At 38.7% G+C, this 26,765-nt stretch overlaps 1 protein-coding gene across 4 annotated transcripts in view; it reads left to right on the forward strand.

Moving 5' to 3' along the window:
* The window catches only part of LRGUK (leucine rich repeats and guanylate kinase domain containing), a 184,240-nt gene that overhangs the window by 89,796 nt on the left and 67,679 nt on the right, over positions 1 to 26,765 (forward strand). For 3 of the 4 annotated variants that reach the window (XM_077137026.1, XM_077136937.1, XM_077136857.1), the window contains 2 exons: positions 103 to 198; positions 5,095 to 10,465. In XM_077137026.1, coding sequence (XP_076993141.1) covers positions 103 to 198; positions 5,095 to 7,319 — 2,321 coding nt within the window. In that variant the 3' untranslated portion in view covers positions 7,320 to 10,465. Of the gene's footprint in view, positions 1 to 102; positions 199 to 5,094; positions 10,466 to 26,765 lie in introns of those variants that run through there. The other variant, XM_077137085.1, reaches the window with a different exon arrangement.

A 26,765-nucleotide genomic window follows, 5' to 3' on the forward strand; every position in this document is an offset into this window, starting at 1 on the left:
AAAATTAAATATCATTAAAAACCATTACTACTGACAATTGAAAATAGGCTGTATTTTGATAGGATTCTGTTGCTTTAAAATATATTCTCTAATTTACTGTAGATGATCTGGATGTTGCCTACCAAAAGCTGAGTCAACTCATTAGAGAATATCTTGGATTGACTGAGGAACCTGCCAAGGGTTTGGCACCATCTGCAGGTACTATCCTTTCCCTTATGTTTCTGAAATTATTTTTTCATGGAAGGGGGAAAAATCTATTTGTTCTGACTCTTTATTCACCATCCTTCTGCTGGAGTGGTTGTCCCCACAAATAGGCTCTAGGATCAACCTTCTGGACCTGTAGCTCTGGTCCTCTTTGTCACCATAATAGAACTCTGGGGATTATCCTATAGGGACGGTCTGGGCAGCACCTAGGAGGTGGGTAATAGATAAGGGTTAACTTCATCTACAGAACTGGGAAGGTTGGCTTCCTTTAGGAAGATGAGCCATTGTTCCACTTAGCAGGTTTATGTTTGGCATTTTTGTCTAAGAGTTTTCTTTCCCCTTTTCTTTTCATTGCTTGAGATGGTAGAGTATATGGAAAGGACACTGGCCAGAGGATGTGATCCTGGTCCTAGCTCTGCCATCCCCATGCAGCTCGGTGCTTAGTCATTCTGAACTTTATTTTATTGTCCTGTTAAATGGGATCAATAATCCCCACCTGCCTCAAGGACATAAAAGTGCATCTCCTAGGAATCTATGTATTCTAAAGTTCTAACTTAGAATTTTGGTACATGAGTATTCAAGTTGTATTTAAAAGGCCCCCCTGATGTGAACTCCATTCATATATCTCATATTGTAAAATGTTAATAAGAGACTTTTGCTTCTGTGCAGATGTTTTGCAGTTTTGCATATCTGTGTTTTAGCCTCTGTGATTTCTTTGTTTAAATATGATTTTGCTTGCCTGGTTACATCCTGACCATTGCAGTTGTTCTTGGCTGAGACTGGCCAGGTCATGATTTACTAGAATTAATCCAATTACACTATTTTACAATTTTACATGCTTGTCCCAGGTCAGGTACCTCTGGAATTTGGGAATGAGGTCAGTGTGAGACTCGTAAAAATCAACAAATAATGGTTGAGATTTTCCATCTCCATAGGAGCCAGGGTACAATCTTCTGACTGGAAATTACCTCAAGAAAGTGCAATCTTTCTGAAAATAGGCATTGATAGAGGATTGAATGTGGTTAGTCTAAAAGAGGCATAGGGGTGGGTGTTTAAAATCAGAGCAGGTTTGTGTATTTATCCAGCTCTGTCCTGATTGTCCATAACAGGCATTGGTTCTTTAAAAAAACCAGGACCGACAAATAGTGTGATGTATGTAATGAAGTTTCCGTAGCTCAATAGAAGTTTCTCTTGAGGAAATCTGGCTCCCTTTGCTTTAATTCTTTGCTAACCAAGCAACCTTCTGGTGTTTAATTTGGTCCCCCAGGTACCCCTGCCCCCTGTGGGGGCTTTCCCTTACGTTAGAGCACCCTGCCCTGATCCCTGAGCCAGGCCCATCTCCCATTGTAAATTAATAAATTGGTGTTCTGGCTTTTAAATCAGCCTCTTGTGGGTTTGGCTAAACATGAGTGAGTCCCTCTGGGCCTGATCCTTTCTGAGTGACTGATAAGAGTGTGCTTCTGAATGAGTCACGTTGAGGGCACACCTCAGAACAGTAGTGTTTGAACAGGATTCTGCCTCAACAGCCAGCGAGCCACCATCTCTAACATCTTTTCTTACTCTCCAGCTATCAGAACTACTCAGTGCATTTGCCATATTGCAAATTAATAGACCAGATAATTTGCACATAGGAGAATGAACCCCCATTTTAAAGAGTGTGATTAAACTATTTATTTAGGCTAATTAGGTCAGGCCTGTCTGATTAATGAAAAGTGTGAATTATGGAATTTGTGAAAAGTTTATCACTCTCACATTCATCTGGTTATTGACTAATAAAATTCTTGCTTTAAATAGTAGAGGGGAGAGGTTTGTAATTAATACATCAAATCGCTAGCTTACATGGATCTCTGTATTTTCTGGCAGTTTCAGGATTTTGAAGAACAACTTTATCTTATTTGTGTGGTTAAATTGGCTGAGTAAGCTGCTTTTTTTCACTTGATAGTATAAGGATAAACTTGCATATATAACTTGCCAGACATTATTTAAGTGGCTATTAAAATGTTCTAATTAATATAGCCCTTATTACTCAGCTATCAGTGTCGATACTAATCTATTAACCAGTATCTCCAGTGACCCAAGAAGTAGATCCAGTGGCCTCTCTGAATTTCAGGGTGTGAAGTACCTGCAAGGAGCATGGGCCAGATGCTTACAAGCTCGTTGCTGGAGAGTGGGGCTCAACTATAATCACCTCAAAATGAGGGTTGTGAACCCCTGAAAGGACCCCAAAGCCACAGGAGCAGCACTGTCACAGGCTCTGCAACCTCTTCACCTCTTTGCCTCTGCTCTGTGCTGGGCCACTCTGAGTTTAAGTTTTATAGCATGCGTATAATTACATAATTATTTACCAAAATGAACCCCTAGAAATAAAGTGGTTATAATTGAGTTATCAAAGATAAGAAATTGAAAGAAAAAATATTTAAGAGTCTATGAAAGACAGTTTTGACTGAGGGCAATTAGGAAACAACTGGAAACATGAAGCCATAGTTTTCTATTCTGAATCTTACCAGTAATCATGAATTTGATTAGCAAATCACTTTGAATTCCCATTTCTGAAGAAAATTACACATAATATTAAAGGATATTTTTAGAATGTGTTGTACTTCTAGAGCTGAATTTTTCCCAATTGAATTAGAGTATTTTATAGAAATCTTATGGCTAACAACATAGTTGTCATAAAAACTGTAATCTTGTATCAATAGAAATGAAAAATTATTCCCAAATATTTGAAATTTGAAAAACAAAACATAACTTTGTTTTTAAGTGATTTTATGTTGCTAATTTGTAACTGAGATTGCAGTTTTAATTTCTAGTTTTAATGATGAGAGTAGAACTAAGTGAAAAAATAAACATAAGGTCTATTTGTTCTAAGTTCAGCTGGTTCATCAGCCTGGATTCAAAAATGTAAGCTCTCACCAATGGAGAGAGTAACTGAAAATTCACTTAATGCAGGTAAAATAGATTGTAACTTTAGGGCAGAGTGATTATAAACTCTTGAGCTCTTTAGTTGTACCACTGATTAAAAATGTATACCAATTAGATTAAAAAATTGTCTTATTTTTTTCCTATGGTAATGCAGGTACTGTTTGCTTCTAAAAGGATGAAGACTATAAAAAATCCTGAATAAACAAAATCATTTCTATAAAATAAAAAATTTACTGGGTTCACACTCTATGTGTAAAGAATGTCTTTACCCTCCATTTGTCTACAACCTATTTCTGGGATGGTCAGTGCTTCCAATGAAGCTTTTAAAAAGCTGAACCAACTACCAGTCTGAGTTCTTGCTATAAAGATCATAAAATAAAATTATATTTGCAAATCATTATTCAGAATTCTGACTAATGATAGAGGAAAGTGATGATAGCGATAATAAGGCAAACAGGAAAATTGAACAATTTACTAGTCCATAAAGTGGTGACTTTATCTTTAATAAAGAACATAGTATCATTTGCCAAATTATGTGACTTGTTAAATCATTAAAGTGGAAAGAAGATCCTTGTATGTCTGATTATAAGATACTAGCAGGGCAGTAACAATGGTAAGAATCTTCAGTATTGGGTTTTGCTGCTCTTGTATTTTGTCTCAATCTTTTTCTCTTGTCTAAATTAGTACTGTAGTATATGATTACCATAAATTAGGGAGATGAGAATGATGAGTGGGCATCCCCTTAGAAACCCTCCCAAAAAGCAAGGTTTTCCTTGTACTCACTCTTTTCACTCCTTCTGCCAACAGGCTCTGGTTTGACTGGATGCAAAAGGTGTAAGACTAGACTAGGAGATTCAGTGAGAACCCACAGTAGTCTAAGCTCATCCTACTTCAGGGGAAGGGAAATGTGGATAGCTGCCTGGTTCACCTCTGGGGCTAGACCAGTCTGGGGTTACCTCAGAGGTCTGATTTGGTTGGGAATCTCTGAGTATCACTCCCCCAAAGTGAACTGAAATTACTTTCCTGAAGGCTATTCAAGAGGAGTGGGCCACCTCTGACCATTCTGCCTTTCAGACCCCTGTCTTCAGGACTGGCCTGAAGATCAGATATAGGGCCCCCACAGAATATCAGGACTTCTAAAACAAATAGGTGCCTACTGAGGTGATGATGAGACTGACCATGAGATAAGAGTCAATCTGAGAAGTTGCTCCTGTGATAACTGAAGGGAGGAATTCTTCTCTGCAAGATTAGTATTACTAGGGGCCTGTGACAGTCATTTTTGAAACTGGGATAGGCTTTGAGGGAAAGTATACTTACTAGGGAAGTAAGTAGGTAAGAGTTGGAAGGAGGGATAGCAGATTGGACATCCTCAGGGTCAGTGTCTCGGCCATGGGGTCTTATGGCTCCATCGAACCAAGTCCTTCCTCTTGCCTTCCTTTCTCCTTCCTTCCATTCATCACTATTTATTCAGTACTGCTGAGCTTCATGCACCCTGCTAGGTGTTGGTAAACAGACATGATCCCTCACAGAGCTCACAGTTTTTTAAGGAGACTTCCATTAAACAAGGAAACAAATAAGTGGGAACATCTTAGATGTTTGTTCATCTCTGCAATCAAAACTAGCAGGTTTTAAGGTGGTAAAAATCTAAAAATCTTACTGGCTTAAAAAAATTTCTTGCTATCTACCAGCCTAGATATAAATTGTGCATCTGGGAATAAGTGTTTTATGTTTATTCATCAAACTTCATGTTCTCCATTGGCTGAAATTGTTCTAGGTTCCATTTAATAAGATAATTCTGGCTCTTGGTATCCAGAAGAGAAGGGAAAGTTCAGTTCTATAGAAGTGATTTTATTTTTTTCAAATGTCTATGTACATAAAAAAAGCGAAAGATGTTTTCTGTTATCAATTGTCAGTTACGTAGTCTTATTTGTTAAGACTGACTTTAGCTAACTTCTTTTCATATTAAAGCAGGAGCTCCTTCTAGTAAGAAGACTCTCTCTGGGGTCCCAGCACACCTGGTCCCATCCCCAAGGCGCTTGGCGAAACTGCAAGCAGATGGCCAGACAATAGAGCATTTCTCTGGCATGCAGACTCATGCAAAGGTGCTTGAAGATCAGAACCTAGCTCAATCCCAGAACCAAGAATTGGCTCAGGGGGGAGAAACCCATAAAAAAGAGCCTTCACATAATAGTCATGTCAATTCTGAGCCTCCTCAACACTCCAGCTCATCAATACTTGGAATTCCCCAGCAGACCCAAGACTTATCCCCAAACCGGAAGGATGGAGATGTCCAACAATCAGATCTTTCTCCAAAAACATTGTCCAATAAGACATATTTTTCTGAAAATGAGACCCTGTCATCTAAGGTGAAAGCAAGTGAAGCAGGGCCGTCCTCTGCCTCTCCTTCCCAAGCTTCTCCACAGCAGCCCAACTCACTACCAGCCCGCAGCCCTCAGCCGGACCAGGATGTGGAATCGGGGGAGGCCACAACGCCCCCTGCTAAATATTACCCATCTGAACCTTCACAGGGGCCTGGCCCAACTTCCCTCAGCCCTCAGATAACTCAGATTGAGGAAACTGAGTCAACCGAACTTCCACCCGACAGTTCTTCTCATCACCGTCCACCAGATCCTTCTCTTGAATCATCTCTGGAAGATTCTCAACAACCTCTAAAGAAAGAAACCCCCCAAGTAGAAGTCCGGGTCAGTACTCCTTACCCAGAATTGCCACATCCACAAGACTTATTAATGAATACAGTGAAGATGCAGGACAGGGAAGACCCCATGTCTTTGCTTCCTCGTAGCCGGCTGGCTCCCACCAGGCTGCCGCAGCCTCAGATGCTCGCTCCCCTCCAGAGTAGGAGGCCCACACCCAAACTCCTCTCACCCAGCAGGGAAGAGGCTTTAGGAACAGCCTCAGATCAAAACATGTCTCCCTCTCCCAGGATTCTTTCCGCTCAGGAAGGAGACACCAGTAAACTTCCTCCCATCAGCCCTCCCCAGACTAAACCTCCAGAGAATCTGGGCCCCAATCCTGCGTCAAATCTTCAGCAAGTCCAGCAAGAGAAAGTCAGTGAGGTGAAACTCCCTCTTATCAGTCCTCCCATCCAGGAACAAGCACCACAGCACAGTCCCAATCTGTCCCGAGAGGAGGAGGCCCAGAAGGTTAAGCTCCCTCTCATTGCCACTCCTTTCACAGAACAGCAGCTGCATCAGAACATAGGGGTTCAGCATAATTCAAGGCCTGCAAAGGAAAGGAATGCTCCTAAAGGAGGCCGCTCCTCCAACAGGAAGATTCCAGATACACTGCCTTCATCCCAAAATCAAGAGTCAATGCAGCAGATGGGAGCTAGAAAAAAAAAACTCCCTATGCAAAGTGAGACAGCTAAAGGACCAGCACATCTGAAAAAGGTGCCACCTGGAAGCCATCAGACAGTTTTGCAGATAGAATCACATAGTAAGCAGACTCCCAAAAAGGGCCCTGACCATCATAACCACAGCCCAACTCCCAGCCCTCAGAGGAACCAGAAAAGAAAAGTCCATAAACAGGAAATCCCTGTGTCACCCCACGCTGCAGCATTGCTTAATGATAGTGAATTACAGGAAGAGAAAAGTGAAACAGTACACCGTTCCAGAAAAAAGGCCCAAACCAGTCTCCCCCAAAATGACCTGGTTCAGAATGTAAGAGTGTCCAGAAAAGGCCCATCTTTGAAAAGAGAGATTTCTGTAAGATTATCTGAAGATAATAAAACTACTCTTAGCCATGACCAACCAATTCTAGAGAGTCAACCTCCACACAAGAGACCTCTCCAGAGCAAAAAGGCATCTTCAGAGTCAGTACAGGACAGCTCTGCTCCTGTGGAACACCCAGTGAGGAAAGAACCAGCTTATAAAAAGGAAAGGTCTCAGAAGATAGCGACTTCTGGGCTCACAGAGCAGGAAAGTATTGTCCCCACCCAGCAGCCTGTCAAAGAGGCACAAGCCCATAGTGGTACCAGTCAGACCAGAGAGAGCTCTGTCCAAAGGGACAATGCAGTTGTTGCTAAACAGCAACCCAAAGAGAGATGGACCCCCAAAAATGGGGGTGTACCACAGGTAAAAAACCCTGCTACTCCCCAGAATCAAATTGCTGAGAAGCAGGGCAACTGGAAAGGAAGACTGCGTGCCAGGGGCAGTCAGAGCACCAAGATTTAACCCATCCTTGGAGCCATCAAGTCATTTACATCTGTGAACCCCTGCAGCTTTGCTGTCACAGAATGAAAAGCATTGGCTCTGTCTCTATGAGATGACACAGTGGCTTTCTCTGTAACTTCAAGTCAGCTCAGGTGGAGCAGCCATGACGTCCAGCCTTTGGAGTCTTAGAAGACAGCCAATCTTTGCACCACTATGCCTCTTTCATGGTTGCCATTATAGCCTGAAAGAGCAACTCCTGCAGAGAGATGCGGCAGCAAGCAGTTCTTCTTTGTTGCAGACTGATAAGGCCGATCTTGAAGATTGGTGTCAGCAAGTAGCCTTTGTGTCCAGACATGAATTCCAACTCTGGCTGAAGCAGTGCTGTATTACATTAAATGTTGTTCTATTCTTTAGGAAAATCCACTTCTAGATTAGAAAATTCTCTTATGCCTTTTGCATTATTGAGGGGTTCAGAAGCAAAAAAGAACTCTAAGAAAGGAAGGTTTTGCTCTTTCTGAGTCTTGGTCTCTCCCAGAGACTCCAAATCCACAGTTAATTTGTGGGAATCTTCTGAAGGGAAAGGGACAAGTTCTGTATGTACATGACATTGTGATTGAATGCTTCAGATTTGCATTGGTATATAGTGTCTGAAACTTACTTTTGTTTGAAATGTGTTTTAAACTGAATACCTTCCTTTTCTCTCTGAATAGGAATCTTATGTAAATTAGCCCATTCCTTCGTTATGCCAAACCATCTGGTTGATTCAGTTAAAAGAACTAGTAGGGGAATAAGTGTAGGCAAATCAGTTTTTCATTTATATATTCAATTGTCAGGATTTTGCTTGCCAGTGACAGGAATCAAACATGAGCCAGCTTATGTGAATCTAATAGAGGGGTATAGAATATCTCACAAAGCCAAACTATCACGAGGGCAGAGGAGCAGCTGGGCCTCTCAGAAATTGGGAGCCAGTTTTTGAGCATAACAGGACTCTCATCATCTGGATTTTGTCATCTCCAAGATTCTTGTCACTTCTTGGACTCTTGTCATCCCCAGGACTCCCATCATCTCTAGGATTCTCATCATCTCCAGACTTTTCATCATCTCCTGGACTTTCATTAAATCCAGGACTCTCATCATTTCCAGGATTCTTGACTTCTCCTGGAGTCTTGTCATCTCCAATATTCTCATCATCTCCAAGACTCGCATCATCTCCAGGATTCCAAACATCTCCAGAATTCTCATCATCTCCTTTACGCTATCATTTCACTCCTATCATGTATTGGACTCTCATGATTTCCAGAACTCTCATCATCTCCAGGATTCTCATCACCTCCAGGCTTTTTGTCATCTCCTGAACTCTTATCATCTTCTGGACTTTTGTTATCTCCCTGCCTTTGTCATCTTCTGGACTCCTGTCTAAGACTCTTGTAATTTTTCATCTCTTTGTTTTTCTCCATTCTGTGTTCATTTTGCTTTGTATAAATGACTGCATAGCGTAGGGAACATGGCCACCAACAGCTCTCAAGATTTCCATCTGGCAGTTCCCACTACTAGAAAGGGATTAACTCTCATGTCCCTTGTTCCTAAAATTGAAAAATAATCCCAGGGAAAGGCTCTAATTGGTGCAGCTTGGTCAGGTGCTCATTCTTAAACCAATATATTCTGGCTTGGGGAGAGAGTCACATTTAGACCTGTCTATTATATATATAGATATATACAGTAGATATAGATATAGACATATAGACATATATAGATATAGACATATCTTTATCTATGGTCCCAATTTTATGCAGGGAGACTACATTCCCAGAAAAGAGAGAATAATTGTGACCAGAGCAAACAACCCAAGATGTGGCACTTAAAATGTGGCAATATATACTGAGTGCTTACCATGTATACAGCATCATGCTAAGCTATGTTTGGCATCCTGTATTTAAAAACCATAGTTGATGATTAAACTTTCATGTATTTAGTGAGTATTAGTGGTGTGCCAGAAGCGTGTCTGAAGCTGGGACCTGGGAAAATACCAATGATTCCTAGGCGAATACTTTACTTAGGCGTCCAAAGCTAGCTATCAGTATGTTTGACAAATAAACCATGTTCTAACTACCTTTATAAATGTGTCGTATTACACAAAAGATGTGTTTCCACCCAGTTGTGTCTATGTCAAATGTTATTTTAAATGCAGTAGAGGATATTGAGGTTTTTAAAATCTAAGATGCAGGAGTCCTCTTGTAAAATGAAGAGCCTGTGTGATGCTAATAATTACCCTCCAATTTAAGATTAGGGTAATAAGGTGAATTTTTAAACACATATCACAACTTATTTTTATTATTAGCTCATTCATCCAACAAGCATTTTTTGAGCACTTTCTACATGCCAGGCACTATGGTTGTTGCTAGATATATTGAGATGATGAAGACATTTCAAGGAGTTCACTTTTTGTTAAGGGAGACTGATAGTAGAGTTCATTATGACACCATGTGATTAGGGCAATGGGAGTTCCAAAGCATGTTAGACTATCCCATAGAGAAGGAAACCTGCTTATGTGCTTTTCCAGAATGTCATATGAATACCAAGGGAGGATAGCAAATTCAACCTAAAATGAGAGAATTGAATCAGGAAACACTTCCAAAAGAGGTGTTTGGTGAAGTCATCAAGGTTGGCTAATAGCCGTGGGGGAAAGTTTCTCAGAAAAGGCAACAGCATACGCCTAAGCATGGAGAAATGAGCAGGCATAACATGTTCTAAGGATCCAAATGCCAGGAGAGCTGTGGGATTATGTAAAAACAAAGGGCTTTTTGTGCTGTGCTAAAAAGCTTGGAAGCCTGATCTTGTAACAATGAGGAGCCATCGAATAGTTAAATTAGTATCTTGGAGAGATCCATTAGTGGTGGTATAGAGGATAAATTTAAGGAAGGGAAATAGAGGAGGCAGTTAAGAATGGCTGGGAAGCTATTGCTTAGTCTGGGCAGAATGGTAAAAGGCTTGCATTAGGGCAGTGGAGGCAGGATGGACAGATCCAAGTATTTAGATTGGATGTGGGAGGAGGGTAGATTGTAAAAGAGAGGAAGAAAATAGGATAACTACTCATTATCTATTACCTGTTTATGGGGACACTTTAAGAGGCACCAATACCTTACTTAAGTAAGAAACTGGCAATTTACTTGGCTTCCTCTTTAGGCAACTTCTTGGGCACCTCAAGGCATTAGGAGTTGCATTTTCATTACGGCACTAACGAGAAGTGATAAGCCAAATTTCCTTCATCTCACTTGGACAAATTCTCTAGCTCCTCTCTCCCGAGATCTATGATGGTAATGTAAGTTTTTTGTTTGTGTTTATAGTTTGGTAGTATATATTTTTAATGCCTGAGATTCAGCGTAACTGGATGAAATTTTTGTTGCGGGCACAGGCAAGGAGTAGAAAAGATTAACAACTCCTTTGACCAGCGAGAGGTTTTTACTTGCTCTATAAAGTGATTATTGATTTTTCTTGGTTTAAGAGAAATTTCCAATTTTTAGATGTAAAATATAAATATTTTTAAATGGTCTTTTCTCTATCAACATTTACAAAGAAAGTTTATATCACTTTAGTTTGATATGTTCCTCAAGAATATAATGTTTATGGGAAAAGTGTGGGTTTCATTCTCTCTATTAGTGAATTCAGTCTTCAACTTCTTTAAAGAACTTTGGCACCTTATATTCAAATCAACAGAGATAATAGTTCCACTGGGCATGAGAGCTTTCTTCAAATATTTAAAGAGCTAAATCTATATTTTAAAAACCTTAAAACCTAATTGGACAGAGGGCATGGTTGGGCAATTCACAAGAGAAGATATAAAAATGACAATAACAATGTTAAAAGTATTCAACTTCAGTATAAATTAAAACAGAATAAACTTTTATTTTTTGGTGCCACATTGGTAAAGATGGAAAATAAGTTTATGCCTTTTTTTTGGTGGGGCTGAGGAAAATTGATTTTCTTATGCCACGTAGATTAAGAGTAATTTTTATTTTTTCCTTTACATTTTTTAGTATTTTCTAAATTTTCTTCAATGAACATGCATTATTTATTCAGCAAAAGTTATATAAAATTAAATTCATACACACACATTGAAAAGCTGTTATGTAAAAGTTAACAACAGCCTTATGTTCTATTTTAATTTGGCATAAGAAAGAAGTTTCTAAGAGTTGGAGGTGATGCAGAAAGGGAAGAGCAGGTGTACTCCAAAAATAATCACACAGAGGTTAGATAGTCTGTGACGTGACCCTTACAGAAAGTCTCCATATATTGGGTGATTAGTTGACTTGGATGAAATTTAAGCTTTCTTTTATGATCTATGCTCCATTAGCTACAAGTGCCTCTACTTGATGGCTATAAAGAATTCAGCACTCTTGTTTTTATTAAATACAGTGCTTAGTACCAGAAAATTGCACACTTAGTACCGAGAGCAGTAGGTTTCAAACTTTTTAGATCAAGATTCCTAACTAGATGAACATTTTACAACACCATGTCCACACATGCACACATAGGAAACAAAAATTCCCTACAACATCCTTACCATGGTGATGCATTCTGGTATTTTCTATTCTGCTGAATTTGTTTTTAAATGCTGGCTGTGACCTTCCTAATTGATGTAATTATTTAGTTTGCAACCTACAGTTTGAAAAATCCTGTACTGAGTGCCCTGGAGCTTTGCTGTGGTGCTGTCCTTAGAGGCCCTATTACCAGGCTGTCTCCCTGCTCTGGTTCCCAAGTGAGGTTTGATGGGTCAGCATGAACTAGCCTGAATTCTTCTCTGTGAGCAGAGCGAAGATCCAGTGTATTGGAAGGTACATTCTTTGTAAATATTACAACTTGGGGTAAAAGATAACCAAATTTCATATGCATAGATATAATTTCTTATGTAAAGCTAAAAAATAAGAAAAAACTTCAAAACAATCTTGAAAAGTGTTTTCACCACTAAGTACTTAGCTTATTCCCTTTCTTTTTGCTATATAACAACCCTGAAAATCATCTTGTTACCATAAAAGATCCTCCAAATTCCATGTCAGCTAATTGCACTATTTATGTTGTCTCTAGTACAGTGTGTCCACAAGTGACTTTAATTGCTCAATTTCAATTTGAAAGAGATAATTCTAGAAATTACTTTTCTTTGTTGACCAGACATTCAGAGTAGAGGACAAGAGCCTAACCATCTCCTGGTGTTGAATGTAGATAATGTTAGACAACCAAACCTCTAAATCTGAAAGGTTGTTGTAAGAGTGCAGCCATGATTAGCAAAAGCTGAAGACCCTTTTTAAAGATCATTTAAAGGGTTGGAACCTTAGAAATTCATGATTGCATGTAGCACTAAAAATCAAAAGAATCAGTTCCATTACATCCTACCTGTATGTAGAGCAAGTTACAATTTTCTTGTGTGTAAAGTAGATATAATAATAGTACCTACCTTAGGATTGTTGTGAAGATTAAATGAACTAATATGTAGAAAGTACCCAGAAGAGTGTCTAACACATAGTAAGCACTTATATTAGTGTTTGTTAACATTTAAACAACAGACAATTTGCATTTTAACAGTAATTGAAATATTATAATACTGTCAGTTCAAGCTAGGTGGAAATTTTGGTAAATGGAGTGGTCTTCCTTGAAAATCCTTTAAAATGACCCATGATAACCTGCATGGGTTTAGACAAAATTAGAATAATTTTAGAAAGAAGTTGTGGTTCAGCAAAATATTAAGATCAAGAATTTCTTTGATGGGTATTAACAGGCAGCACTGCAGCTTGGAGAAGAGAGACCTCAGTTCTGAGATTACTCATGATGTACACATAAAATATTTGTAGTAGCTTCTGACACAGTACACACTTTTTGATAAACTTTTTTATTTTACTACTGTTATTTCATTGTTGGTAAAATCAAGAGCATTTGTTTCCTGGATTTCAGATTAGTTAGATGGTCAATGCCATCAGGTGACTTGTCTCCGCAATGAATAAAATACCAGAGGGTGGACATTTTGTTTTCTTTTTTGTGGTGGGTTGAGATGAAGACTGGTTTCCACAAGCCACCAGATCTAAAGACCCTCAGCTTCCAAGGTCAAAGATAAAAGAAGAAAGATAAAAAATATCTTTGCTGGAAGAAGTGACCAGTAAAATAACACTTTTGAAGAAGTTTTCTTTCAGCATGAGCCCTTAGCAAAGCAAAGAACACACCAGTGGTGGTGTGAGTTCTGTGGAAATTTCAGCAACACTTAAATTATTGAAATGTATGGCTCAAAGGAGAGGAAACCCGTTTATTCAAGCCCATTGAATTTTTTTTATCTTATTTTTTGCCAATCATTGTACCATTTTCCTCTCCTTCCCCTTTCCAAATTCTATGCACATACAGAGCTTAGGTACTGGGCTTCTGCTGCTGACCTTTACTAGTCTTCCTCTGTTTTATCTCCCTCAAAGTGTCAATTAACTACTTCATAATAAACTTATTCACTCTTTTATGAAATCCAGGGCATTGTTACTAAGTTTTTTATAATTTTTTCTTAATTGTGAAAAATAACATATATATAAAAAAGCAATAAATTTGAAAGCATTCAGCAACAATTAGTTATAGAACAGATTTCAGAGTTTTGTATGGTTTACAGTTCCACAATTTTAGTTTTTCCTTCTGGCTATTCTAAGACACTGAAGACTAAAAGAAATATCAATAAAATGATTCAGCAGTCATACTCATTTGTTAAGTCTGATCTTCTCTGTTATGACTCCTCCTTCTCCTTTGATCTTTCTCCCAATCTTTAGGGGTGTTTGGGCTATTCCCATTCTAACTTTTTTATATTGGAACGGGCTATTGATAATATGAAATGGGGGATTGAACTAGTTGATGTTCTGGAGAGGCTGGCCCCTCTGGGTTTCAGGACTTACATAGACCTAGGAACACATCTGGAGGTTGTAGATTTCTGGAGAGTAATCATAATGCATGGAAACTTTGATGAATCTGATAAGGCCCTAGATGTTCTTTTGGGTAGGCAGGAATGGTTTTGGTTGGGGTTTGGCAAACTATGATAAATAGCAATGTCTAGCTGAAGCTTGCATAACAGCAACCTCCAGAGTAGCCTCTCAACTCTGTTTGAACTCTCTCAGCCACTGATACCTTTTTTCTTATAATTCTTAAACCCCTTTTGGCCAGGAAGGCGTTTTCAATCCCATGGTACCAGGGCCAGGCTCATTCCTGGAAGTTGTATTCCATGTTGCCAAAGGAGACTTTCATCCTTGGATGTCGTCTCCCATGTAGGGGGGAGGGTAATGATTTTACTTGTAGAGTTGGGCATAGAGAGAGAGAAGCCACATCTGAGCAACAAAAGAGTTCATCTTGAAGTAATTCTCAGGCATAACTATAGGTAGGCTAAGCGTCTCTGCTATATTTAATAAGTTGAAGAGCAAGCCTCAAGATTAAGGACTTTGCCTATTGACTTGGGAGTCCCTAAAGTTTTGAGACAGTATCAGCGTTTTCCCTGGTGGTAAAGTTTAATAGTTCTATATATTTTCTCCCATCCCACATGGCGTTTTGCCAATACTTTTAAATTACCTGCTCAACATATGCTGGTATGTATCTGGGCATTACATTAATTACAGCTCTGGACTAAATATGACTGCTATAATAGCTTACGATCTAGGCCCAAATTTTCTTATAAGTATTTTCTAAATGAGACCATATAATATTTGCTCTTTTATTTCTGGTTATTTTACATTACATAATATCCCACAGATTTATTCACAATACTGTATGCCTCATGACTTCGTTCCTTTCTATAGCAGCATATTTGATCATATGTATGCACCACAGTTTGCCATTCTACTTCTCAGTCAGTCTATCCTTCAGCCACCTCCATCCATTGGGCATCATGTGTAATATCCAAAGTCAACAGTCCATCAACACTCAATTTTAGATGATGTTCATTGTTCTCAAGAGAGAAAAAACCAATAAACACACCTTCACCAAGCAGAAAGTCCAAACCTCCCCTTAACTCTTGCCCCTACCCCCATTATTTACCCCTGGTATTGCTGTGGTACTGTTGATATCTTACTGTTAAGCATAGTCCATTGCATGTAATAGTAGTTTTCCCTCTATACCCTGATATAATAAACTCTTTGTGCAAGATTCATACCTTTGAAGTGGTTCATATAAAAACTTATTTCTATTTTTAGTGTTAATTGGTGGGATACATGGCTCTATACAACCCCTTTCAATCACATTCACCTTCAATATGGCAATATTACTTATAGACCCATTAATAAACTGCCTTTACTTTTATCCATTCTCTTGCATTTAAGTTCAACCTCATTAGCTAGCCATTCCCCCATCTCTAGCTTCTGTGTATCTCTATGTCCCCTATATTCTGTATAATAAGCCTCTGAGTTTATTTACCTTTACCATAAAAGTGAGATCATACAGTATCTATCCTTTTGTGTCTGGCTTATTTCACTCAGCATCCTGTCCTCAAGTTTCATCCATCTTGTCATATGCTTTAGGATGTCATTTTGTCTTGCTGCTGCATATGATTCCATAGTATGTATATACCACATTTTGTCTATTCAGTTGTCTGTTGATAGAAACTTGTATTGTTTCCATCTTTTGGCAATTGTTAATAATGCTACTGTGAACATTGGTGTGCAAATGTCTGTTTGTGTCACTACTTACAGCTGTTCTGGGTATATACTTAGTGGTATTGCCAGGTCACAGGGTAACTCAATATTTAGTTTTCTTGTGGCTGTACCATTATACATTCCCACCAGCAGTGCATAGTATCCACTTTCTCCACATCCTCTTCAACATTTGTATTTTCCTGTTTGTTTAATAGCAGCCATTCTTAATAGGTGTGAGGTCGTATCTCATATTCTTGATCTGTGTTTCCCTTATAGCTTTTTTGAAAATGAGCATCTCTTCATGTGCTTTTAAGCCATCTGTATTTACTGTTCAGAAAAATGTCTATTCATGTCTTTATATACTATTCATATAGTTGGTTGTTTGTTCTTTTGTTTTTGTGTTGTATGATCTTTTTGTGTATGTGGGATATTAAACCTTTATCTGATATGTGATTTCAAAATATTTTCTCTCATTGAATTGGCTGACTCTTCACCTTTTTAAACTAAGTCTTTTAAAGCACAAAAGCATTTAATTTCGAGGAGCTCCCGTTTATCTATTTTTTCTTTCACTGCTTATGCTTTGGGTGTAACGTTTTGAAGCTGCCTCTTATTACTAGGTCTTGAAGATGTTTCCTTATATTTCTTCTAAGGTGTTTTATGCTACTGGTTCTTATATTTAGGTCTTTGATCTACTTTGAATTAATTTTTGTATAGGGTGTAAGATAAGAGTCCTATTTCACTCTTTTGGCTATTGAGATCCAGTTCACCCATACCCATTTTTTGAAAAGACTATTTTGTCCCAGTTCAGTGCTTTTGGGGACCTTGTCAAAGATTAGTTGTCTATCGATTTGGTGGACTATTTCAGTGCTCTTGATTAAATTCCGTTGGTCAGTCCTTCTGTCTTTGCACCAATACCATGCTGTTTTAACTAACCACTGTGGCTTTCTGATAAGCTTTAAAATCAGGAAGTTTTAATCTTCCCACTTTGTTCTTCTTTTTTAGGATATTTCTAACTATGGAGGTTTCTTTCTCTTCCAAACGGATTTGCTAACTAGCTTTTTTCACATCTTCAAAGTAGGCTGTTGGAATTTTGATTGGTATTGTGTTGAATCTGTAAATCAATTTGGATAGAATTGATATCTTAAGTACATTTAACCTTCTTATCCATGAGCAGGGAATGTCTTTCTATCCATTTAGATCTTCTTTGATATGTTTTAGCAATGTTATGTAGTTTTTGTGTACAGCTCCTTCATATCCCTAGTTAAGTTTATTCCTAAATATTTAATTGTTTTAGTTGCTATTTTGGATGGAATTGTTTTCCTTAATTGTCTCCCCAGGACATTGCTTATGTACAGAAACATTACTGATTTTTGCACATTAATTTTATATCCAGCCACTTTGCTGAATTTGTTTATTGCTCAAGAAGCTTTGTCATAGATTTCTCAGGATTTTCCAAGTGTAGTATAGTTCATATCATCTGCAAATAATGAAAGTTTTACTTCTTCCTTTCTGATTTGGGTGCCTTTTATTTATTTTTGCTGCCTGGCTGCTCTAGCTAGAACTTCTAGTACAATATTGAATAATATTAGCAACACAAGGCATCCTTGTCTTGCTTCCAATCTTAGGGGAATACCTTCAGTCTCTCACCATTGAGTACAATGCTGACTATGGGTTTTTCATATATGCCATTTATCATATTGAGGAAGTTACCATTGATTCCTACTTTTTGAAGTGTTTTTATTACAAAAGGATGTTGAATTTTTGTTGAATGCCTTTCCAGCATCACTCAATAAAATCATGTGATTTTTTCCCTTCTAATTTATTAATGAGCTATATTACATTGATTGATTTTCTTGTGTTGAACCATCCTTGCATTCCTGGTATAAATCCCACTTAGTTGTGGTGGATAATTCTTTTAATGTGCCATTGGATTTGATTTGCTAGTGTTTTGTTGAGAATTTTTGTGTCTATATCATTAGGGAGAGTGGTTCTCATTTTCCTTTCTTATAGCATCTTTACCTAGTTTTGGTAATACAGTGATGTTACCTTCATAAAATGAGTTAGGCATTGTTCCTTTTTCCTTATTTTTTTTTTGGAAGAGTTTGAGCAGGATTGGTGTCAGTTCTTTTGGGAATGTTGATAAAATTCTCCTGAGAAGCCATCTGGTCCTGTGCTTTTATTTGTAGGGAGGTTTTTGATGATGATTGAATCTCTTTACTTGTGATTGGTTTGTTGAGATCTTCTTTGTTTTCTTGAGTCAGTGTAACTTGTTCTTGTGTTTTGAGGAATTTGTCCATTTCATCTAAGTTGTTTAGTTTGTTGGTGTATAGTTGTCCATAGTATCCTCTTATGATGTTTTTTATTTTTACAGCATCTGTGGTAACAACCCTGTCTCATTTCTGATTTTGTTCATTTGCATCCCCTCTCTTTTTTTTGTCAGCCTAGCTTGAGCTCCATCAATATTATTGATTTTCTCCAAGAACCAACTTTTGATTTTATTGATTTTTTTTTTTTTTTTGCATGGGCAGGCACCAGGAATTGAGCCTGGGTCTCTGGCATGGCAGGCAAGAACTCTGCCTGCTGAGCCACCATGTCCTGCCCTGGTTTTATTGATTCTTTTTATTGTTCTTTTGTTCTCCAGTTCATTTAATTCTGCTTTAATGTTTGCTATTTCTCTTCTTCTGTTTGCTTTGGGGTAAGTTTGCTGTTCCTTTTCTAGTTCTTCCAGGTAAGCAGTTACATCCTTGATTTTCTCTTCCTTCTTTTTAAGTAAAGGCATTTAGGGCAGTGCGTTTCCCTCTCCACACTGCTTTTGCCACATCCCATAAGTTCTGATATGTCACATTCTCATTTTCTTTAATCTCCAGATAGTTACTGACTTCTCTAGCAATACCTTTTTTGTTGTTGTTAAGAGTGTGCTATTTAATCTCCATATATTTGTGAAACTTCTGGTTCCTTGGTGGTTATTGATTTTCAGCTTCATTCTATTGTGATCAAAGAAAATGCTTTGAATAATTTTAGTCTTTTAATATTTATAAAGACCTGTTCTGTGCCCCAGCGTATGATCTGTCCTGGAGAATGTTTCATGAGCACACGAGAAGAATGTATATCCTGCTGTTTTGGGGTATAATAATCTCTACATGTCTATTAGGTCTAACTCATTTATCAAATTGTTTAAATTCTCTATTTACTTGTTGATTCTCTGCCTGGTTGTTCTATCTATAGAAGAGAACGGAGTATTGAAGTCTCCCACTATTATTGTTTAAAGGTCTATCACTCCCTTCTGTTTTACCAATGTTTGCCTCATGTACTTTGGAGCTCCTTGATTGGGAGCATAAACATTTATGATTGTTATTTCTTCTTGATGAATTGTCCCTTTTATTAATTTGTAGTGTCGTTCTTTATCTCTTTTGAAGAGATAAAGATTAGTTGTCTATCGATTTGGTGGACTATTTCAGTGCTCTTGATTAAATTCCGTTGGTCAGTCCTTCTGTCTTTGCACCAATACCATGCTGTTTTAACTAACCACTGTGGCTTTCTGATAAGCTTTAAAATCAGGAAGTTTTAATCTTCCCACTTTGTTCTTCTTTTTTAGGATATTTCTAACTATGGAGGTTTCTTTCTCTTATGATTGTTATTTCTTTACACTTAAAGCCTATTTTGTCTGATATTAGTATAGCCACTCCTGCTTTCTTTCCTCCAGAAAGTCCTCCAGACCCCCCAATCCTGTCTTTTTTTTCTTTTCAGCTGATAGAACCCCCTTTAGTATTTCTTGTAGGGGTAGTCTTTGTCTGTGAAAATTTTAATGTCTCCCTCACTTTCAAAGGACAGTTTGGCTGGGTGCAGAATTCTTGGCTGGAAGTCTTTCTCTTTCAGGATCTTAAATATATCATACCACTGTATTCTTGCCTACAAAATGCCAGTTGAGTAGTCCGAATTCAGTCTTATGTGCATTCCCTTGTGTATAGTAGATCGCTTTTTTCTTGCTGCTTTCAGGAGTTTCTGCTTCTCTTCAACATTTGACAGAGTGATTAGTATGTACCTTAGAGTAGGCCTACTGGGATTTATTCTATTTGGGGTTTGTTGGGCTTCTTTGATTTGCAGATTTATGTCTTTTTTTTTTTTTTCTTCATGGGCAGGCACTGGGAGTTGAACCCAGGTCTCCGGCACGGCAGGAAAGAACTCTGCCTGCTGAACCACCGTGGCCCACCCTATTTATGTCTTTTATAAGGGTTGGGAAATTTTCCCCCATTATCTCTTCAACTAATCAATCCTCTAACCTTTTACTCTTGTGTTTTCCTTCTGGGACACTGATGATTCTTATATTTGTGTGCTTCATGTTGTCCATCATTTCCCTGTGATCCAATTCAAGTTTTTCCATCTTTTTTGCCATTTCTTCTTTTCTGTGTTCAAAATTAATTGTCCTTTCTTCTAGTTCATTTATTCTTTCTTCTGTCTCTTCAAATCTGCTGTTGTAAGTCTCTAGTATATATTTTATTTGGTCTACAGTATCTTTCACCTCTGTAATATCTGCCATTTTTCTGTTTATTCTTTCAAATTCTTCTTTAGGCTCTTCTAATGACTTTTTTTTTTTTTTTTTTTTTTTTAAAGGAAAGACAGAGAGAAGGAAGGAAGGATAGAAGGAAGGAAGGAAGGAAGAAAGGGAAACATCTTTAAACATTTTCTTGTTTTTATTGTATTCTGTTTCTCCGTTTTTGTTACATGGGCTGGGGCCGGGAATCGAACCGAGGTCCTCCGGCATAGCAGGCAAGCACTTTGCCCGCTGAGCCACCGCGGCCCGCCCCTCTAATGACTTTTTGATCTCCTATATGTCATTAGCCAACCCATAGATTTTATTTCATAGAGTTGTATGAACATCATTGATTAGTTGTTCCAAAGTCTGTGTCTCCTCTGGTGTTTTAATTTGTTCATTAGGCTGGGCTATATCTGTCTGCATCTTCATATGCTTTGTGATTTTCTGTCACCTTTGAGGCATGTAATTATCTTGATGGGGCTACTTTGGAAGTTGATATCCCTCAGTAATCTAAGGTTTTATATTTGTAGGATGGGCATGGGGCAGAATATAGGGCATGGGTGGGGCACAGCAGCGCAGTGGCAGGTCATGTAACAGGGCTTGGTGCAGGGTAGGGGTGCTACTCTGGTGCCCAGGAGTGTGTGGTATGGACATGGGGTTGAGGGGCAGTGATACAGGGGCTGTGGGTGTGGGGTGAAGCTCAAGCAGGCCTCAAAGCACAGAGGCAGGGCACAACATCGGGGACATGGAGGCAGAACACGTCAGGAGGCAGATCAGGGGCACTTTGTAGGTGCACAGGGCACAGGGGTGATGATTTATGGGAGAGCAGAGTGCTACGAGGTGAAGTGCATGGTGTGGGTGCATGGGACCAGGTGCACAGGTAGGGTGCAGATGCACATGTGGAATGCAGGGTTCATGGAGGTCAAGGCATGGGGTTTGGGGCACAGAGGTTATGGTGCATAAGGAGGGGTTTATATGTGCACAGGAGTGCCTGATTCAGGGACACTGGGGTTGAGGGTGCAAAGTGCAGGTGTGTGGTTGCTTGGGGTAAAGCAGAGGGGGCATGGGATATGGATGCTCTGGTGTACAGAGATGAGATGCCCGCACACAGGGGTTGGATGCAGAGGCCAGGGTGCAGGAAGGTGGGTCCTGGGGGTAGGCATGTCACTGGTCGGGGGGTCAGGGCGCACGAGTACAGAACCAGGGGGTGGGTACAGGAGTTGGGGCTCAGGAGGATGGGTTGTGGGAGTGTGCATGGCATGGGTCAGGGGATTGAAATATGTGTGCAGGGGCAGGGGGGTGAGGCACAACTGTGTGCATGCTGGGTTGCGCGATGTGGGGCCAGAGTAGGGATGCATATATGCACAGGGCAGTGGGTTGTGACACAGATACGCATATGAGCACCCATGAGTGTTGGGGACTTGGGTGCGGGGGTGGGCAGAATGTGGTTGTGTACCTGCGGGGGGCAGGGCCCATGTTTGTGCTTGTGTGGAGTGTGCTGGGGTTAGGGCAGGGATGCATGCATGCTTGTGGTGGGTGGGGCACGGGTCCTTGGAGGCACATGTACTGGGTGGAGGCTCAATGCGAGGAAGCGGGAGTCCCAGGAGTGGCGGGGTGGGGGTGTTTATGTTGCTGGGGGGCAGGGCTTGGGTGTATGATGGAGTGTGGGTTGTGGGGCAGGGCCGTTGTGCATGGGTGTGATATATTTAAGGAACATAGCTTGGCTTCCTTTCTGGTTCCCATCTTCCTGTCCGTGCACTCCTGAGTGCACGACCTCCATTTGGAAGGGGTGCTTTATGCTCTTTGCACTAGCTGGGTGTTCTCCAATTTTTTGCATCTCAGTTCCTAAGGTTTTTCCACCAGGACCTTCATATGTAGTGTAGAAGACCCTCTCAGGTCATTTGCACCCTGGAATTGCTGTACCAGTTGTTTCTCTCTCACTTCTCTAGATGTTCTTTGGAGCAGGGGTGAAATCAGCCTATCCCATTCCACCGTCTTCCGGGAAGTCCTCATTAAGTTTTGATTGAGACATTCTGGATTCAGTGCCCAGATGTTAAACTTGTTATTTCAACTTCTCTGAAGACATTTCAAAGTAGGAGGTTATGTGGAAAGAAAAGTTTTTGTATCTCTCGTGTGTGAAAATATACATTCACATGCTTTGTGTTTTCCTGATGTAGAATGTGTTCCTGTTTAAAGAACTGATTTTTTTTATTGGACACTCAAGGATATAGCACTTTATTGTTAGAATAGTTTAATAAATGTATTCATTTTCCCATATATAACATGAATGCTATTACTATATTTCCTTGGACTTATATGGTAGCTTTCTACTATAAAGGCATATTTTCCTATGGAAAATTATTACAGATATTGTAGAATTGTGGAAATTATTATTTTTCTAGTTGCTATTATTCCTTTCTTAGAAGCACAGACAAAAAAGACTTGTAAGATCTAATTCTGTCTTAGAACAAACAGCTTCTTTTGGCACCTTTGGTTTCATGATAACACCTCCTTATGAAATGAATTTTGTCCTCCATTTCCCACTACAAATTCTTTAACTATCTGATTAAAACTAAATACATATTTTTAATTTTCTGGCAGATTATTGTACTTTAATGTGTTTCAAGACCTTTTCTTTGTTACATATTACAGTATTGAGACCATTTTTAGGAATTTCATAGATATTTGGAGTTTATATGTGTATGTATTTAATCATGTTAGGTATAACTTACTTTTTTATTTTTAAAAATCCTCACTGCTACCTAAATAAACATGTTTTACTTTTTTTTTTTTTTTTAAAGACAGAGAAGGAAGGAAGGATGGAAGGAAGGAAGGGAGGAAGAAAGGGAAACATCTTTAAACATTTTCTTATTTTATTATATTTTGTTTGTTTGTTTGTTTTTTTTACATGGGCTGGGGCCGGTAATCGAACCGGGGTCCTCCGGCATGGCAGGCAAGCACTCTTGCCCGCTGAGCCACCGCGGCCCACCCCCATGTTTTACTTTTTAAGCCCCATTTGGATGAGGGTGTCTGTGTGTAAATGATTTTGAAGCCATTTGGGCATCTGAGAACCTTTGTCTGAAAATTAAAGGCTTTTTTTTCAAGTCCCCATTTCCAAGAACTTTCAAAGAGACACTCTTTACATATTTTTTGCAAGGCTTTAGATAAATGTTAAAAAGGTATATTTGAAAGTGATCAGTCTTATATATTTGGACAGGAGAGAAACTAAATTGCTTTACTATGCAGATAGTCTCATCAGTGTTGAATTGGCCATTAAAGTAGGGATTTTTCTTACTCAAAATATTTAAATCCAATCCCCAAATGGTAATTTTATTACCAATTATTGAAATTTCTATGTGCCCATAATATCAGATCATCAACATCCTTCTTATCTCCTTTCTTATGTGCAGTAAAGGCTTTTTTAAGTCTGTGTGATGCTATAATGTTACTAGATATATTAATTATATATTTTTTAGGTTTGTGGCCTCTATTGCATCTGTTGTTTACTTTGGAATCTAAGCTTATTTTTCTGAAATGTTTTATACACATTATTTTAACTCACTGGAATCTGAAGGACTATAAGTCTAAATGAAACATTTAAGCCATTTAGAACTCATTTGAGATGTAGTTCTTATTGTTCCAAGAACTTCATTTATATTTTCCTGTGTTTAGTAATGATACTAATCCATAAAATAATTTGAAAATCTGCCATGCATCATTAAATTCATTTATGTTTCATTGTAGGTATTTAAATAAATCTAATTAGCCTATATGCTGAAGAATTTGGTTCTTTTCGTGGACTGTAATAATTTTTTTTCAGTGTTGCCTCAAGGTTGGCTTTAATTTAGATACTTTTCATAAAATTCCATTATGAAGCTTAGTTGCAGGGAATTATAACATTGATAACTTAATTTTTTGGTTTTTGTTTTTAATTAGGGTATAAGACCTTCTGTCCATTGAAGTATTAAGGCATTAGAAAATATATTAAGAATTTTATGAAACCTTTTATTATGGGAGTCAAGTCATTAAAGTGGTGATGTTTTCGTTTTCTAGCTGCCAGAATGTGATATTAGCAGAACTGGAATGGCTTTTAAAAAGGGAAATTTAATAAGATACAAGTTTACAGTTCTAAGGAAGGGAAAGTGTCCAAATTAAGGCACCAATAAGAGATTACCTTTACACAGGAAAGACCAATTTTGGGATCAGGAACACCTCTATCAGCTGGGAAGTCATGTGGCTGGCATCTGCTGGTTCCATGCTTCTGGGCTCCATTGCTTAGGGTTCCTCACTTTCCTTCTCTGGGGCTGGCTTTCATCTCTTGACTTTCCTTAGCTCTCTCCAGGTTCTGGTTTGCTGAACATCTCATGGGAAGGCACACAGCAACGTCTGCTTGGCTCAAAGCATCTTCAAGCATCTGTGTCTCTGCTCTCTCTGTCAGCTCTGTCATTTCTGACTCTCCAAAATGTTTCCTCTTTAAAGGAATCCAGTAAACTGATCAAGATCCACCTGGAATGGGTGTACTTAAAACAGCACACCCACAACTGAGTGTGCACATCTCCATGGAGATAATCGAATTGAAAGTTTCTAACCTACAATGTTGAATCAGGATCTGCTCCACAAGATTGAGTTAGGATCAAGAGAAACGGCTGCCTGTAAAAGATTGGATTAGGCTTAGAATGCGTTTTTTTCTGGAGTACATAATATTTTCAAACCAGCAAAGGTGGCATTACAAAGTAGTCTAATAGTAATCCCAATATGTCTTTACTTAAAATATTTTGTTACTGAGAAACCATCAAGACACTAAGTATCATTGATTTATACCATGAGACAGATGGTTTTTGTCTTAGAAAGCTTAAAAGAAATAGTAAATTTGGGGTAAACTTATGTATGTATATGTGCATATATAAGATCTTTTCTATGGAAATTATTTCAATGAATATATTTTCCATTCCTTTAATATCTGCTTATATTTTAAAATCCATCTGGTATTTTTCATAATGGTCTGCCCTTGGAGTTCCATCAAGAACAAGTAATTTTTAAAAAATGAGCACAAGATCCACCCTCAATCTCACTTATTTTGCTTGTATCACACTAGATTCCCAAGTGTAATTCAGTAATGTTAAGCATGCTTCTGAGTTCTTTTTTTTTTTCATTTTTAACTTTTTTTATTGTATAGTATACATATATACAAAGCAAAGAAATAAAAAACCAACAATTTTCAAAGCTCTCTTCAACAAGTAGTTACAGGACAGACCCCAGAGTTTGTCATGGGCTACCATATGATCCCCTCATATTTTTCCTTCTAGCTGCTCCGGAACATAGGAGGCTAGAGGGCTTAAGTACTTTTTCTATCATCACAATCAACTTTATTTCCTTCTTTTTTGTGTGAAAAATAACATACATACAAAAAAGCTACAAATTTCAAAGCACCACAATTAGTTGTAGAACATATTTCTGAGTTTGACATGGATTATGATTTCACAGTTTTAGGTGTTTACTTCTAGCTGCTCTAAAATATTGGAGACTAAAAGAGATATCAATTTAATGATTCAGCATTCATATTCAATTTGTTAAATCCTAACTTCTCTGTATAACTTCACTATCACCTTTGATCTTTCCATCCCTCTCATTAGTGGTGTTTCGGGCTATTGCAGTTCTAAATTTTTCATATTAGAAGGGTCTGTCACTAATATGAGGAAGGGAGATGGCACTAGCTGATGTTCTGGAGAGACTGGGCTAGGTTTCAGGACTGATCTGGACCAGGGACTCATCTGGAGGTTGTAGGTTTCTGGAAAGTTACTCTAGTGCATGGAACCCTTGTGGAATTTTCTATATTGCCCTAGGTGTTCTTTAGGATTGGCTAGAATGGTCCTGGTTGGGAGTTGCCAGGTTATGATAGGTAGCAAGGTCTAATGAGGCTTGCATAAGAACAACCTCCAGAGTAGCCTCTTGACTCTATTTGAACTCTCTCTACCACTGATATTTATTAATTAATTACCCTTCTTTTCCCCCTTTTGGCCAGGATGGAATTGTTGATCCCATGGTGCCAGGTCTGCATTCATCCCTGGGAGTCATCTCCCATGTTGCCACGGAGACTTTCACCCCTGGATGAAAGTCCCCCCATGTAGGGGGAAAGGCAATTATTTCACTTGCAGAGTTGGGCTTAGAGAGACTGAGGCCACGTCTGAGCAACAAAAGAGGTCCTCCAGAAGTGACTCTTAGGCATGCCTATAGGTAGTCTAAGCTTCTGTGATACCTACATAACTTCACAAGAGTAAGCCTCATGATTGAGAGCATGGC

This window comes from Tamandua tetradactyla, chromosome 1 (genome assembly GCF_023851605.1).
Source record: "Tamandua tetradactyla isolate mTamTet1 chromosome 1, mTamTet1.pri, whole genome shotgun sequence".
Lineage (NCBI taxonomy): Eukaryota > Metazoa > Chordata > Mammalia > Pilosa > Myrmecophagidae > Tamandua > Tamandua tetradactyla.